The following is a 17133-nucleotide window of genomic DNA, read 5'->3' on the forward strand; positions in this document are numbered from 1 at the left end:
TGATCATAAAAATATTATAATCGAAGAAAAACAATTAACCATTGCTATGGTTAGGTTTAGAGCTAAGGTTGGGGTTTATGGCAGTTTAGGATGGGTTAAGGTTAGGATTAGGGCGGGTTAGGGTGAGTGGGAAATGTGTTAACGCCGCCACACTTTTGTCATTGACAGTACTTCTTTTCCCTTCTGGAAGCAGTAGGGTTTCTACACGGATGCAATAGCCAATCATAGTGCAGAAGCGTGTCCTGGAGTCAGTAATATTGGAACAGGGCATCTCCTGCCTAGAAACTAGGAGGGAATCCTAATAACGTGTCAATGGAAGCCCAATTGACGGGCTAGCTCAGATTAGCATTGGCTCAAGAGAGGGATTTACCTTCCAATAACGAATATTCACACACAAACGCCGTACAGGTCATGTAACAATACTCACCGGCATATATTCTTCCTAATGTGTGAAAAACAAGTTTCAAAAAGTTTTATTACGACTTTCCTTTTCTACTCTTGTTTACCTTGCTGTAAAAATATACTCCATGTATGAATCGCACCACACTGCCCCTATGAGGCCAAGGCGCGCACAGCAGGAACAGCAGAGACAGTCATTGCGTAGTATAAAATGACAAAAACAAATTTTCCCCAACTGGCTGACATGAAATCAGACTAAAATTATCCTGTTTTAGGTCAATTAGGATTACCAACATTATTTATATTTGCTAGTTGCCAGAATACTGAGCGAATGATTTTTTTTTTTTTTTAAGACAAATATGACCTTGAGCCGTCACCTTATCGTGGTGGAGGGGTTTGTGTGTCCCAATGATCCTAGGAGCTAAGTTGTCTGGGGCTTTATGCACCTGGCAGGGTCACCCATGACAAAAAGGTGCTAGGTGAGGGACCCGACAAAGCACGGCTCAAAGACCCCTTATGATGACGACAAACAATGGACTTTGTTTTCCCTTGCCCGGAAGCGGGTCACCGGGGCCCCCCACTGGAGCCAGGCCTGGTGGCGGGGCTCGAAGGCGAGCGCCTGGTGGCCAGGCCTGCACCCATGGGGCCCGGCCGGGCACAGCCCGAAAGGGTAACGTGGGTCTCCCTTCCCATGGAATCACCATTGGGGTCGGGTGCAGTGTGAGCTGGGCGGTGGCCGAAGGCGGGGACCTTGGCGATCCGGTCCCCGGCTACAGAAACTGGCTCTAGGGATGTGGAATGTCACCTCTCTCGCAGGGAAGGGGCCCGAGCTGGTGTGTGAGGTCGAGAAGTTCCGACTAGATATAGTCGGACTCGCCTCCACACACAGCTTGGCCTCTGGTACCAGTCCTCTCGAGAGGGGTTGTGTGCTCGTCACGGTTTGTTCATAGCGAACACCATGTTTAAGCATAAGGGTGTCCACACATGAACTTGAAACCAGGACACCCTAGGTCGCAGTTCGATGATCGACTTTGTGGTCGTGTCATCGGACTTGCGACCGCTTGTCTTGGACGCTTGGGTGAAGAGAGGGGCGGAGCTGTCCACTGATCACCACCTGGTGGTGACTTGGCTCAGGTGAAGCCATGGAGAAAGACTACTGGACGGCTTCGAGGAAATTCTGGTCCACCATCCGGCATCTCAGGAGGGGGAAGCAGTGCACCATCAACACTGCATATAGTGGGGATGGGGCGCTGGTGACCTCGTCTCAGGACGTTGTGAGCCGGTGGGGAGAATACTTCGAAGACCTCCTCAATTCCACCGACACGCCTTCCCATGAGGGAGCAGAGTCTGGGTTCTCTGAGGCAGGCTCTCCTATCTCTGGGGTTTAGGTCACCGAGGTGGTTAAAAAGCTCCTCGGTGGCAAGGCCCCGGGGGTGGATGAGATTCGAATGTTGTGGGGCTGTCCTGGTTGACACGCCTCTGCAACATCGCGTGGACATCGAGGACAGTGCCTCTGGATTGGAGGACTGGGGTGGTGGTCTCCCAGGGGTGCTGTAGAGGAGGGTCCGTCGGGAAGTCGAATCTCAGATTCAGGAGGAGCAGTGTGGTTTTCGTCCTGTCCGTGGAACAGCGGACCAGCTCTACACCCTCGGCAGGGTCCTCGAGAGTGCATTGGAGTTCGCCCAACCAGTCTACATGTGTTTTGTGGACTTGAAGAAGGCATTCGACCGTGTCCCTCGGGGAGTCCTGTGGAGTTTGGTCCGCATATCCGGCAGTAAGTCGGACCCGTTCCGGTGAGGGTTGGACTCCACCAAGGCTGCCCTTTGTCACCGATTCTGTTCATAACTTTTATGGACAGAATTTCTAGGCGCAGCCGAGGCGTAGAGGGGGTCCGGTTTGGTGGCCTCAGTATTGCATATCTCCTTTTTGCAGATGATGTGGTTCTGTTGGCTTCATCAAGCTGTGACCTCCAACTCTCATTGGAGCAGTTCGCAGCCGAGTGTGAAGCGGCTGGGATGAGAATCAGCACCTCCAAATCTGAGACCATGGTCCTCAGTCGGAAAAGGGTGGCATGCCCTCTCCAGGTCGGGGATGAGATCCTGCCCCAAGTCGAGGAGTTCAAATATCTTGGGGTCTTGTTCACGAGTGAGGGAAGAATGGAACGGGAGATCGACAGGCGGATCGGTGCAGCGTCTGCAGTGATGCGGACTTTGTATCGATCTGTTGTGGTAAAGAAGGAGCTAAGCCGAAAGGCGAAGCTCTCGATTTATCGGTCGACCTACGTTCCTACCCTCACCTATGGTCACGAGCTGCGGGTCATGACCGAAAGAACGAGATCCCGGATACAAGTGGCCGAAATGAGTTTCCTCCGCAGGGTGTCCGGGCTCTTCCTTAGAGATAGGGTGAGAAGCTCGGTCATCTGGGAGGATCTCAGAGTTGAGTCGCTGCTCCTCCACATCGAGAGGAGCCAGATGAGGTGGCCGGGGCATCTGATTCGGATGCTTCCCGGACGCCTCCCTGGTGAGGTGTTCCGGGCACGTCACACGTCCCCGGGGACGACCCAGGACACACTGGAGAGACTACGTCATACGGCTGGCCTGAGAACGCCTCGGGATCCCCCCGGAAGAGCTGGATGAAGTGGCTGGGGAGAGGGAAGTCTGGGCGTCCCTGCTCAAGCTACTGCCCCGGTGACTCGACCCCGGATAAGCGGTCGAAAATAGATGGATGGATGGGCAAATATATATTATAGACAATAGAGTCACCCAAGTAGTGCCAATGTGTTTTTTTTTTAGCTATGGCTGTATTTGTTTTCATTTATTGTTTCTTATTTCTATTTTTAAGATGCTATTATTTTACTTGTTACTAATTTATTTTCTTGCTGTTTTTTCCCGCTATATTTAAAGTTGAGTTTTGGCAGTTAAATAAATACTGTTTCGAAATCAATCAATAATCGTGTTTATTTATTGTGATTTCAATTTCAATTTTCCCCCATAATCGCCCAGCCCTACAGTATGTCTAATGTGTCTTTCCTTTAGGCTGCGCCGTTCTCTGCTTTGGACATCAATGTTGACAAGCTACTAAACAATTCTGGTATTGTATGTTATGAGAGTGGAATGTAAAATTCTGTTTTTGTTCACCAGGATGTCAGACTTTGTCAGTGTTGTACCTGAACAAGTTCAATGAACGAACGTTCGTAGAAAATAGTTCATATTTTGGGTGAACACGAACTGAGCTTATCTCATTTCTGCCTGATGAACGTTATTGAGAACGATCAATCAGATTTTTCAATATGTATTGAAGCTTCACCGATATTAAGAACGGTTTTGATATACACCGATCAGGACAGTTATTAATAATCCACACACTGCTGGATGCTAACAATGGTGACAATGTTTAAAATTGTAGAAAAATAGCAAACTATGGCAATTGGTGGAGCGATGTCATCAATCATAAGTCAATCAATATTTTTCTATATGCTCGCCATAGATTTTCTGGGTAAAGTGATGAAGCTTCGGGGAGCCTGTCCTGAGAATCAGACTTTTTTGGCTGAGGAAATCACCAAGATGCGTTTCTACATCAACAGAGACTTGGAGACTGAACTCGGAGTCTCAGTGAGTTTTGGTCAATGAAGTTATCTCTGTGGGTCTGGTTTATTTGTGTTTGTGTAAAACTTTTCCATGATGAGTAGGTTTACTTCGAAAGATCATCCCATTTAATTTTGTGAGAAGAAAATCTGTATTATATATGTAAAATGGATTTATTATTTTCTTATCACACTGAACAAGTGTGTAGTCATTGTTATAGTGTGTTATGCTTCTATTGGTTGTAGACTGTCGTGTGTTGCTTGAAAAAAAAAAAATCTGATGAAAGTGATAGGGTTAACTCCACTGTACCTATTTCCATGTCTTTCAGTCCTCTGCTGATGATATCAACTTGAATTCTATAAGGCTTCAGCCACTACCACCTGAACACAAAAGAAAAATTTCCCTTGTCATTGATAAGGTAATTTTATTTGTGTATTGCACAAAGACAACACGAGGTATGATTGTGCTCACAAAATACTGTCGATAGAGTGGAACCTCAGTTTATGAATGACCTTGTTCATGAACAATTTAGGTTATGCACTCAATTTTTCGAATAAACAAGCAGAACAGTACTGTAAGTCATTACATAGATATTGTCAAGTTAAACAAAAAACAACAACAAACAAACAAACAAAAAAATCCATCCCCCCCTGGAGCCAGGCCTGGAGGTGCGGCTTGAAGGCGAGTGCCTGCCGGGTACAACCTGAAGAGCCACCGTGGGTCCCCCTTCCCATGGGCTCACCTCCTGTAGGAGGGGCCAAGGGAGTTGGGTGTGTATGAGCTAGGTAGCGGCCGAAGGCAGTCCGATCCCCGGGAACACAAGCTGGCTCTAGGGATGTGGAATGTCACATCTCTGGCAGAGAAGGTGCCTAAGCTGGTGTGCGAGGTTGAGAAGTTATGACTCGATATAGTCAGGCTCACCTCCACACACAGCTTGGGCTCTGGTACCAGTCCTCTTGAGAGGGGTTAGACTCCCTTCCACTTTGGAGTTGACCACGGTGACAGGCGCCGAGCAGGTGTAAGCATACTTATTTCCACGAGTCTCGGTGCCTGTACGTTGGGGTTCACTCTAGTGGATGAGAGGGTAGCTCCCTCTGCCATTTGGGTGCGGGGACCAGTCCTGATTGTTGTTTGTGCGTATGCACCAAACAGCAGTTCAGACCCACCTTTTTTGGAGTCCTTGGACAAGGTCTTGAAGAGCGCTCCCACTGGGTACTCCCTTCTGATGGGTGATGTCAATGCTCACGTGGGCTATGACAGTGAGACCTGGAAGGGCATGATTAGGAGGAATGGCTCCCCTGATCAGAACCTGAACAGTGTGCATTTATTGGACCTCTGTGCCCGTCACGGATTGTCCATTCTGAACACCATGCTCAGACATAAGGGTGTCCACATGTGCACTTGGCAACAGGACACCCTAGGCCGCAGCTTGATGATGAACTTCGTGGTGGTGTTATCGGACTTGTGGCCGCATGTCTTGGACACTCTGGTAAAGAGAGGGGCGAAGCTGTCAACTAATCACCACCTGGTGGTGTGTTGGCTACAATGATGGGGGAAGATGCCGGTCCGACCTGGCAGACCCAAACGTATTATGAGGGTCTGTTGGGAACATCTGGCAGAGTCCCCTGTCAGACGGAGTTTCAACTCACACCTCGACAGAACATGGCCCACGACTCGGGGGAGGCGGAGGGCATTGAGTCCAAGTGGACCATGCCTTCATTGTTCAGGCAGCCAACCGGAAATGTAGCTGTTCTATCGGGCCTTTTTGGCCTGTGGGAAGCCGGAGGCAGCTGATGGGTACCGGCAGGCCAAGCGGAACGCAGCTTTGGTGGACGCCCAGGCAAAAACCCGGGTGTGTGTGCCATGGAGAGTGACTTGGAAGGACGTTGTGTGTTGGTGGGCTGAATACTTCGAAGACCACCTCAAGTCCACCGATATGCCTTCCCATGAAGAAGCAGAGTCTGGGTTCTCTGAGCCGGGCTCTCCTATCTCTGGGTTTGAGGTCACCGAGGTGGTTAAAAAGCTCCTCGGTGGCAGGGCTACCAGGGGTTGATAAAAGCATCCCAGAGTTCCTGAAGGCTCTAGATGTTGTGGGGGTGTCCTGGTTGACACACCTCTGCAACATCGTGTGGACTTCAGGGACAGTGCCTGTGGATTGGCAGACCGAGGTGGTGGTCCCCCTTTTTAAGAAGGGGGACTAGAGGGTGTGATCCTATGAGAGGGGGATCACACTCCTCAACCTCCCTGGTAAGGTCTACTCAGGGGTTCTGAAGAGGAGGGTTCATAACGAAGTCGAATCTCAGATTCAGGATGAGCAGTATGGTTTTCGACCTGGCCGTGGAACATTGAACCAGTTCTACAGCCTCAGCAGGGTCTTCCAGGGTGCATGGGTGTTTGCCCAACAAGTCTACATGTGCTTTTTGGACTTGGAGAAGGCATTCGATCATGTCCCTCAGGCAGTCCTGTGGTGGGTGCTCTGGTAGTATGGAGTACCGGACCGCCTGATACGGGCTGTTTGGTTGCTGTACGCTGTTAGAGTTTGGTCCACATTGCCAGCGGTAAGTTGGATTGGTTTCCGATGAGAGTTGAACTCCACCAATGCTGCACTTTGTCAACAATTCTGTTTATTAACTTTCTAGACAGAATTTCTAGGCACAGCCGAGGTGTTGAGGGGGTCCGGTTTTGTGACTTCAGTATTATGTCCCTGCTTTTTGCAGATGATGTGGTTCTAATGGCTTCATTAAGCTGTGAACTTCAACTCTCACTGGAGTGATTCACAGCTGAGTGTGAAGCGGCTGGGATGAAAATCAGCACTTCCAAATGTGAAGGCATGGTCCACAGTCGGAAAAGGATGGCATGCCCTCTCCGGGTCGGGGAAAAGATTTTGCCTTAAGTGGAGAAGTTGAAGTATCTCGTGGTCTTGTTCACGATTGAGGGAAGACTGGAGCAGGATATCAACAGGAGGATCGGTGCAGTGTCTGCAGTAATGCAGACCCTGTATCAGTCTGCCATGGTGAAGAAGGAGTTGAGTCGAAAGCTCCTCGTGTAAATGACCGATTCCTCCAATACCAGATGTTTAAATTCTAAACTCGATTTTCAAATCAAAATAGGTGCAATAGATGAATGAATGAATAGATGGATACCTAGATAAATAGATAGATAATGCACTCTTCACACTGAGCATATACTGTATGCAAATTTCTAAATCTACACTTCCCTCACTAATTCCTTTGAACAATTGCATCGATGTGCTGCCTTTTATGCTAACTATAGTACAAACAAAAAATATCACCAAAATCCTACTCAGTCTTCTGATTTTGAATTTTAATACTGATTATCCAAGTTATAAAGCTGACTAATGGGTTTTTCCTTGTCACAGGACACAGTGGACTTAAATGTTGAGACACATGAATGGTAAATATCCTCCTTTTCAATGTTATGCTCAGAATACAAGCTTCAGTTTTGTTGTACCTCTTATGACAAAAAGTATTTTCATGTGCGCCTTATCTACAAGATCCTGTGAAAATCCAAATGTTTACTTCAGCTATTCTGTTATTGCCTTGAAAATCCGCAGCAACGACAACGATATTGCAGTTCGTTTGGATTTTGACATTCCACAACAAGAGAAAGAGTATTTGAAGAAGAGAAAGCTCATTGTGGGGCAGAAAATGCAACAGCTCTTTGGCCTAGATTCTCCACCATCACCAGATCAGGTGCAGAACAACTACATTATGATGCTATATCAACAAGCTACATGTATACATTCTTGGCTGTGGGGTGCAATTTTCAACATTGTCAAAAGAGTGATTGCAGCACTTTTCAAATACAGTATGAGTGTGCCAAACTGAGGTCTTTAAACAAGTATGTAAACTTGAACTGTCACCATATTGTGGAGGAGGGGATGGTTCCAGGAGCTAAGTTGTTGGTGGCTTTATGCATTGGTATGCAGTGCAAAGTGTTCCGGCTATACATGGTTGGAATTGCCTTAACCCATGAGTTGGGCTTCAGTACCAGTCCTATTGAGAAGGGTTGGACTCCACTCTGGATTTTCCCCCGGTGAGAGGCGGGAAGTAGGTGTGAACATACTTACTACACAATTGGCATTGACCACAGCACCCGAGAATGGTACCATTCATACCTCACAGACTACGCTCACTTACTTCTGGTAGCCCTCATCTGACCACGATGGGTGTGCTCCAGGGATCCCTGCTCTTCATCATCTACTCTACCTACTTCCCCCTCTGCCTCATTTTCCGTAAATGTAATATTGTCTTTTGTTGGGAGAACACTTCCAAGAGTTCATGAAGGTGAAGCCAAAGCGTTTCTCAATCTGCAGCTGTCATATGAAGTTGTTGTCTGCCTTTCATTATTTAGGTGCCAACTATAGCATTGGTGGGTTCAGGGGGAGGATCCAGAGCAATGACAGGCCTGCTTGGTAGTTTGAAAAGCCTGGAGGAAATACAATTCCTAGATACTGTCTCTTATATCACTGGAGTATCTGGATCAACTTGGTGAGTGTGCTTTCCAAGTTAAAAAACAAAATGTAACTGTATACTAGTCTTGCGTTGTGGTTAAAAATCATATACTTCAAGTTCTGTTTGTTATTTTAATGGGACAATGTGGCTGGAAAACATGCACACCACTCATTTTGGCCTTTTAAAATTGTTTTTCTATTATGAGCAGGGCTATGACTGCCTTGTCCAAAGAAGAAAACTGGTCACAGGACGGCATAGACAGTACCATCGCTGAACTAAGAAAAGAGCTCTGTAAGAGTGTCCTGAGTGTGTTCTCTCCGGAGAAACTGAAATATTATAAGCAAGAAATGAAAGAAAAAATGAACGAAGGGCACATTGTGTCACTTACTGATATGGCAGGCCTGGTTTATGAACAGATTGTTTTTGGGAAGGTAGGTTGCTGCATACTTAGTCATATTTTTGACTCAGCATATATTTTTACTTTAAAAAGAACAATCATTATATTTGTGGACACTTGCAGAAAATTACCAGTACCCTCTCTGAGCAGCAGAGGACAGTAAATGAAGGCCAAAACCCTTTCCCCATATACACTGCTGTCAATATGAAGGAGAAGAGTGGCTTTCATTCAGAAGCTGGTAAATATCATTGTTGGTTTTGTATTAGTTTGGCACTTTACCAGGTATTTAACATATCCTATACATTTTGTTCAAGCTGAGTGTAACCAATACAAATTTGGTATCTTCGAAAATGTGTGCCAAAGTTCAAATAAAGGTTGGGGATTCAATATAAAATGCAATTCACATGACGAGAATTTCAGTCCCCCCCCCACCCCAGAATATTTATTTACTCTGTTTTATCAATTACCAGAGTGGTGCGAATTTACCCCCTATGAGGTTGGCTTTCTAAAGTATGGGACTTTTGTGCGAGCTGAAGACTTCGGCAGTCAGTTCTTCCTGGGTCATCTTGTCAAAAAACTTCCAGAGGTCCGGATACCTTATCTGATTGGTAAGTTAGTAAATCCAAAGGGCTCGCTTACTTTTTAAATGTTTACGTTATGCTCTATGAAAAAAATAGACTGTAATTGTTTGTGGTATTAGTTTAAGCAGACTGTTTGTTCATTCTTATGATTTAGATGAAGATCATGAGAACAACAGGTTGAATTTCAGGGGTGGCTGTGCATGGGACACAATCTGAGGACTGATCCAGAGAACAGTGCAGACGCTTTTCTGCTCGCTCTGATTGATTCGCCTCTGTAGACATTTTTCTTGCTGATAAGCTTGTTTTTCTTCTTCCAAAGAAATTAGAAGAAGCGGCTCCTGGATATTTTTAAACTTGTGGGGCTGTACTTTTTTTTTTTTAGATGCAGTCAGTTGTTGCCATATTCCAATATTTTTTGATACCCCCTTACGATTATGTAAGCGTGGCCTGCTAATTAGCACAAGCCTGCTATTAGCAACGAGACCAGCAACAAGATGCCTCCCATTTCCACTGAAGACCACAAACCGCTACAAAAGATGGCGGTCCTGGAAACGAAAATCCACCATCTTGAACTGTATGTGGATGTAAATGGTCAGTCGGGGAATGAAACCACTCTTCCAATGTCTAAAAATGGCGAGCAGAAGCGTGCTTAGCTCAACAAAGAGGACGGATGTGGACTGTGGAAGTGGTAATGGATCATCGAGCAGTTCTATGGATAATAACATGGAAAAAATACTCTCTGCTGTACTAGACGCATTTGACCTCTCTCAACATATTAAGAGTCCAACCCACACTGAAGGTCACATCTTAGATCTGGTCATCCCTACGGATGTTGAAATTAGGTAGGTGTGAATGTGAGTGCGAATGGTTGTTTGTTTGTATGTGCCCTGCGATTGGCTGGCAGCCAGTTCAGGGTGTACCCCCGCCTCCTGCCCGATGACAGCTGGGGATAGGCTCCAGCACGCCCGCGACCGATGCGGCTCAGAAAATGGATGGATGGATGGATGTTTATAAGCAGTTCTTTCTTTCTTTGTTTTTAAATGCTCAAGTAAACCACATTGAGTTACCTTGTGTATGAAATGAGCTATATTAAAATGGCACAAAATTGACACAAGGGACAACTTAACATCTCTTCCTGTTTTTGATTATTTCTTCTGAATTCATTTTATGATGAATTTATGCAGAAATTTAAGTAATTCCAAACTTTTCCCTCACACTGAATATAATTCGTATATGTATGTGTGTGTGTGTGTGTGTGTGTGTGTGCGCATGCGTGCGTGGCTGTGTGTGTAACGATACAATATTGTTTTTACTACTGTCATTTGACAATATACAATAATCGAGAAGCAATTTGAAGTTAACATTTTTCTTTTCAATTAGGAATATGGAGCAGTTGCTTCTCAGTCAATCCGACTCAACTATTCATGCTCGCCACTGGTTCGGAAGCGGAGTCTGACTCCTGGTTTGGGCCAGATATCGACAACATAGGTAAAGCTACCACTACAAGTACAGGAATATAAGAGTGCTTTGAGTTGAAAAATATATTTGGGATTTAGTTTTTTTTTTTTTGGGTCAGGAGGCACGGTGGGCCACTGGTTAGCACCTCTGCTTTACAGTTTTGAGGACACGAGTTCAAATCCGGCCTCGCCTATTTGGAGTTTGCGTGTTCAACCTGTTCCTGCGTGGGTTTTTTCCGGGCACTCCGGTTTCCTCCCACATCCCAAAACCATGCATGCTAGGTTAATTGAAGATTCTAAATTGCCCGTAGGTGTGAATGTCAGTGCGAATGGTTGTTTGTTTATATGTGCCCTACGATTGGCTGGCGACCAGCTCAGGGTGTACCCCGCCTCTCGCCCAGAGTCAGTTGAGATAGGTTCCAGCAATACAGCGATAATCTCTCCAAAAATATTCACTCGCGTAGGGACACTTCAGGATGATTACATCGCCATGTTGAGCATATAAAGATGACATAATCATGTACAATACATATTCATTTCATATTTATTTATCCTGGACTGTTTCGACCTGCCTGTTTTTCTTTGATAACAATTTTGTTGAATGCAAATCTTAACCAATATTAGTTATATACACGAGTTAAATGTTGATTTAATATACATTTTAATGCTATTTTAATGGTGCAGTGAAGTAAGTATGTTTTCCCACTTTTGGCAGAGACTGATGATGATCCTTCAACTCTTGACACACACCTCATAGATCCATCCACAGATGTATCCAGAATCATCAGTGATTTCTTGAGGAATCGTCCAATTAGTTCTAAAGTACACAATTTCATGAATGGTCTCCATCTGCACACAAACTACAATGCAAATAGCAACTTCACAGCATGGAAAGGTAAGCACTCATCATTGCAATGGCATTTCTGAAATGGAAAAATAATTAGTTCACAAAAGAATTTGCATTTTGTTGTCTCTGTTTTAGGAGCAAAGCAAAGAGATAATATAAACACACACACACACACACACACACACACACGTAGAAGCGGGTGCCAAACTTCGACTCCTCACCAGCGTGACACGCATTTTTAGGTCACAGGCAACAACTTACTCAGTTCTACATCCCTGTCATGTCTATGTATGCAATGTCAAAGCTATTTGTGGCATATTAAAGACATGGATACTATATTAAGGCCAAATACAGCATATCTAGTTGACATTAGGTGAATCAACAGGATCTTTAGTAAAGCTTTGTGTTGGTATAACAACCAGGCACCTTTTCTGGGGGAATCCCGAGGCATTCCCAGGCCAGCCGAGAGACATACAGGTAGTCTCTGGAGTGTGTCCTGGGTCTTCCCCAGGGCCTCTTCCCGGTGGGATGTGCCCGGAAAACCTCACCAGGGAGGCATCCGGCAGGCATCCGAAACAAATGCCCGAGGCACCTCATCTGGCCACTCTCTATAGGCGGTGGAGGAGCGGCTCAACTCTGACCCCCACCTGGATGACCAAACTTCTCACTCTATCTCTAAAGGAGAGCCCGGACACCCTACGGAGGAAACTCATTTCGGGCGCTCGTAACCACAATCTTTTTTCTTTTATTTTTTTGGTCACGGCGCACGGCTCGTGACCATAGGTGAGGGTAGGAACGTACAATAGAGCGGCCGGTAATTTGAGAACTTTTCCTCTCGGCTGGGCTACTTCTTCATCATGACAGGTCGATACAGAGTCTGTACCACTCCAGACGCTGCATCAATCCATCCCCATGTCAATCTCACGCTCCATTCTTCCCTCACTCGTGCATAAGAACCCAAAATACTTGAACTCCTCAGCTTGAGGCAGGAGCTCATTCCCCAACTGAGGAAAATGGCCTAAATTTCGAGGTGCTGATTTTCATTCCAACCGCTTCACACTCGGCTGTGAATCGCGCCAGCAAGAGTTGAAGATTACTACTTGATGAAGCACCACATCATCTGCAAAATGCAGAGAAGCAATGCTGAGGCCACCAAACCGCAACCCCTCAATAGTGCCTAGAAATTCTGTCCATAAAAGTTATGAAGACAATCAATGACAAAGGGCAGCCTTGGCGGAGTCCAACACTCACTGGAAACGAATCCGACTTACTGCTGGCAATGCGGACCAAAGTCTGACACCGGTCGTACAGGGACTGCGCAGCACGTAACAAGGGGGCTGGTGACCCATACTCCAGGAGTACACTCCACAGGTCTGCTCGAGGGACACAGTCGAACGCGTTCTCCAAGTCCACGAAGCATATGTGCATATGTTTGGGTGAACTCCCATTAACACTCCAGAACCCTGCTGAGGGTGAAGTCCTGGTCCACTTGACCCTGTTGTTCCCATTAGTTACTGTCTGATAAAGAATACATATTGTATGTAAAATACATATTGTAATGCTCATCTGTTTTACAGTACATAGTTTTACTGCTTATTTGTCAGACTTTGTCAGACAATTTCATACATTTATTGTATTCATTGATTGTATTTATTCTTTCCCCAGAAACACACATTGATGCATTTCCAAACTTACTGACGCCCAGCGACTCCATTCTCCAGCTCATTGATTCTGGTCATCACATAAATGTTGCCTGTGCCCCCGTCCTACGTCCCGAGAGAGAAGTGGACGTTATCATATCCCTTGATTATTCCTGGAATCCAGACAACATCTTCAGGGTGAAAGTGAACCTCTTTTCAGCTGATCTGTTTGAAAGTAATTACAATCTTCCATTCATGTAATCATGATCATCCTGTTAACAGGAACTAAAGATGACAGCAGCTTACTGCAAAGACCATGACATCCCCTTCCCTCATGTCGATTTTACCACTCTGGAAGAAGCACCTAAGAAGGAGGTTTATATCTTTGAAGATATGGAGAATCCCAAGGCACCGATTGTGATTCACTTCCCACTTGTCAATATTTCATTCAAACAGTTCAAACAACCAGGTATGCTGCGTCTACAAAAGTAAATTATTAAATGTTATTTCATCCATAATTAACTAATGGTCAAGAATGATCATTGGAAATCCAAATCATTAATGCTTTGAGGATCAGAATTACAATCACACTCAACGTCAGAGGTGAAAAATTGGATCACAGGGTGAACCAACTTCTGTTACTTGCCGAAAGACAACTAATGATCTGGCACATGAATGATTTATGGCCTCCACTTGGCTGCACGTACTTTTAATGTCTGGGCATGCAACTAATATGATGGTGGCTGGTCTACTAGGGAATCGTCTTCCAGACCTGGATCTGGGCATCAATTAACTCCAGGACATTCTGGAGTGCAACGATACATGAACAGGAGGTGTTTGATTGAATTCAGTAGCATCAAGGCCTTCATCATCCGAGAACCACTGATATACTCAAACAAAATTAGGCTGGGCTTTGTCCTGCACAGCCTGCCCAAGGCCCATTGCCTGAGCATATGTTCTGACAATGGGCCAGAGGATGACATCAGCCATGTTACCTCTCGTTGGCACTTGCACAAAGAAGCAGATAGTGTTCATGCTGGGTTGGTTGCCCTCTTACGGCTCCCTCCGCCTACATGCTCTTGACATTGTGCTGGGAGACACAGCAAACCTTCGGGCTACGGAGGATGAACGACTCTACTTCAGCCACCTATACAGGCTGACGATACCAATGCAAGCTACCACTAGTGGCGACGGCACTGGGGAAATACAAAAATAAACCAGAAAGGGAGATTTGTGATCTGTGGGTACCCTCCTTTCTGCATGTTGTTTGTCAAATTTTAAAACAATAATGGTGAAATTCATTCACAATCATTATTGCTACCCATTTGATTGATATCCATTGAATAACTTTTAAGATTGTGTTCCTTTAATTTTTTTTCCCAAGGAATCCTATTGATCCCTCTGAACAAAAAAATATTTTTCATGTTTTGGACCTGGCGGCACGGTGGACGACTGGTTATAGCGTCTACCTCACAGTTCTGAGGACCGGGGTTCCATCCCCGGCCCCGCTTGTGTGGAGTTTGCATGTTCTCCTCCGTGCCTGCGTGGGCTTTCTCCGGGGACTCCCACATCCCCAAAACATGCATGCTAGGTTAATTGAAGTCTCTAAATTGCCCCTCGGTGTGAATGTGAGTGCGACTGGTTGTTTGTTTCTATGTGCCCTGCGATTGGCTGGCAACCAGTTCAGGGTTTACTCCGCCTCCTGCCCGATGATAGTTGGGATAGGCTCCAGCACGCCCGCGACCCTAGTGAGGAGAAGCGGCTCAGAAAATGGATGGATGGATGGATGTTTTGTACCTTCGGATGACAAACAATGGTTATCCTTGTTGTAACTTCACAGGCGTAAGGCGCAAAACTGCGGAAGAAATAAAAGCTGGAGAAGTGGACGTGCACAGCAGCAACTCTCCATTCACCACTGGGAATCTCACCTACTCCGAGGAAGATTTTGACTCTCTGGTGCAGTTGACATTTTATAATGTCGCCAACAACAAGGAAGCCATCATGGATACATTGCACAAGGTCTTGAAAGCTAAAATTGCATGAGATCGAGGGAAATAAGTCAGACATGAAAATTCTTGATGGTTGAACTTATAAATACTGCATTACGATGTCTTAGTCCAATGATTGCTTTTCAAATCTCATTTCCATTAAACTTTGATAGGTTTTAGGCGCATTGGCCATCAAATACTACACTATACAAATACTACTATTAGTGAGGATCGAGATTTTTATTTTCCGTTTGAGTTAAATATGCATTGGGTGCATTAATAGAGCAATCCGCCTCCCAGAAGTACCCTCATCACGAAATTAGCCTGGTAACCGGAACAAATGTGGTGCTCCTGGATGTTCTTTGACTTTGTTCAACAGATTGGCATTTGGTGGGCTGTTCTAGTTCTGCATGTTCATGAGATCCCTTCTAAAACTACAAATCAAACTGTGGCCTTGGACTTTTGCACAGTACTGTAGTACTGTAGAATTTACACAAATAAGGCTGCTTTGCCGCCTGACAGTCTTAGGGAGACAATGGGATTTAAAATGGAATTACGGTATTTAATTATGTAGTTAATGTTTAGTTACTAGTTGTTGGAGGAATGCTAGTCGACTTGCTGGTTAATGTCAAGGTTCGCTCCATGTTGGATGGAGGCAGCAATTGATTTTACGCACTCATTTTATTTACATGATAAAAGTATAAGTTCAGATAGAGCCCAGTAGGGTAAAAAAAATAATAATAATAACCTAAAATGTTTGTACTTAATTACTTGACTCCTTTGTATATTGTACACTATAATTCTTCTGGCCCAGACATAAGACTTCAGCATCTTACTTGCATTCTTGTGTCCAGTCTTGTATACTCTAGTGCTCACCATTAGACATTAAAAACATTTGAGCTTTGAATTACCAAGGGAAATATTAGTTATTAAAATGGAACTCTCCTAAAAAGTATTTGAACAGTACAGAAGTACACTGTAAACCCGGTGTTAGAAAAGTATATGCCTTTGGACTTATAGAATTGATTGTATGTTAATTATAACTGCAGATAACCTTTTGTTTCAGTGCGAAGATAAGATTGTTTCGCTCTCTCTCGCTCTCTGATATTGTAAAATCGCGTTGCTGTGAGACAAAGCTTGATGTCTGTGGCTCGTAGATTGGGGGGCAGTTGCATGAGGCATATGATGACAACCTTTGCATGTGTGTATACATATGACCTTGTCTCGGGATCGGAGAAATAGGCAGACACTGCTTAAAAAGCACCCATCGGGTTGGATTTGAACTGTTTCCTTGGATGCCAATTTTCAATAAATTGTATCTCTCATTATTCTCAAAGTGCTTGTCCTGTCTCTTGTGTCCTAAAGGATTAAGATTTTTCCTTGGTCACCCGAAATATTTGAGTTTACTTGAAAATACTAGCAAACCTTAAAGAAAACAAAACGAAGTAAGAAAGATGAAAAGATGAACATTCATTTCACTCAATGTCCGAAGGAGTTAAATTAATGGAAGATGTTTTATTGAATGTCTTTATTTGAATAAACGTAATGTGTGTTTGTTACGATTTAAAATGTAAAGTAATGTGTAAACGAGTGTAGCGTATATGAGGACTAACTAAAAATGTAATTAATTTGGGGAAAGATCAAGCCGGAAGCGTCGCCTGTGTTACTTCCGGTTGAGCGTAATTTTAAGTTAAAGCGTTATAAATCAGGCTATTTTATCTAGTAAAAGGGGTACCACGTCACTTTTTATGTGGATCAAATTTCG

At 44.8% G+C, this 17133-nt stretch overlaps 1 protein-coding gene across 4 annotated transcripts in view; it reads left to right on the top strand.

Annotated features, from left to right (window-relative positions):
* The window catches only part of pla2g4f.1 (phospholipase A2, group IVF, tandem duplicate 1), a 28808-nt gene extending 12104 nt beyond the window's left edge, over window positions 1-16704 (top strand). For 3 of the 4 annotated variants that reach the window (XM_061691053.1, XM_061691055.1, XM_061691056.1), the window contains 14 exons: window positions 3435-3489; window positions 3886-4010; window positions 4312-4401; window positions 7363-7397; window positions 7558-7696; window positions 8358-8494; window positions 8667-8889; window positions 8979-9093; window positions 9326-9463; window positions 10817-10924; window positions 11609-11788; window positions 13406-13584; window positions 13663-13849; window positions 15221-16704. In XM_061691053.1, coding sequence (XP_061547037.1) covers window positions 3435-3489; window positions 3886-4010; window positions 4312-4401; window positions 7363-7397; window positions 7558-7696; window positions 8358-8494; window positions 8667-8889; window positions 8979-9093; window positions 9326-9463; window positions 10817-10924; window positions 11609-11788; window positions 13406-13584; window positions 13663-13849; window positions 15221-15423 — 1914 coding nt within the window. In that variant the 3' untranslated portion in view covers window positions 15424-16704. The remainder of the gene's footprint in view (window positions 1-3434; window positions 3490-3885; window positions 4011-4311; window positions 4402-7362; window positions 7398-7557; window positions 7697-8357; window positions 8495-8666; window positions 8890-8978; window positions 9094-9325; window positions 9464-10816; window positions 10925-11608; window positions 11789-13405; window positions 13585-13662; window positions 13850-15220) is intronic. The other variant, XM_061691054.1, reaches the window with a different exon arrangement.
* Window positions 16705-17133: the final 429 nt, after the last annotated feature.

Source organism: Phycodurus eques, chromosome 11 (assembly GCF_024500275.1).
Source record: "Phycodurus eques isolate BA_2022a chromosome 11, UOR_Pequ_1.1, whole genome shotgun sequence".
In the NCBI taxonomy this organism is placed as follows: Eukaryota; Metazoa; Chordata; class Actinopteri; order Syngnathiformes; family Syngnathidae; genus Phycodurus; species Phycodurus eques.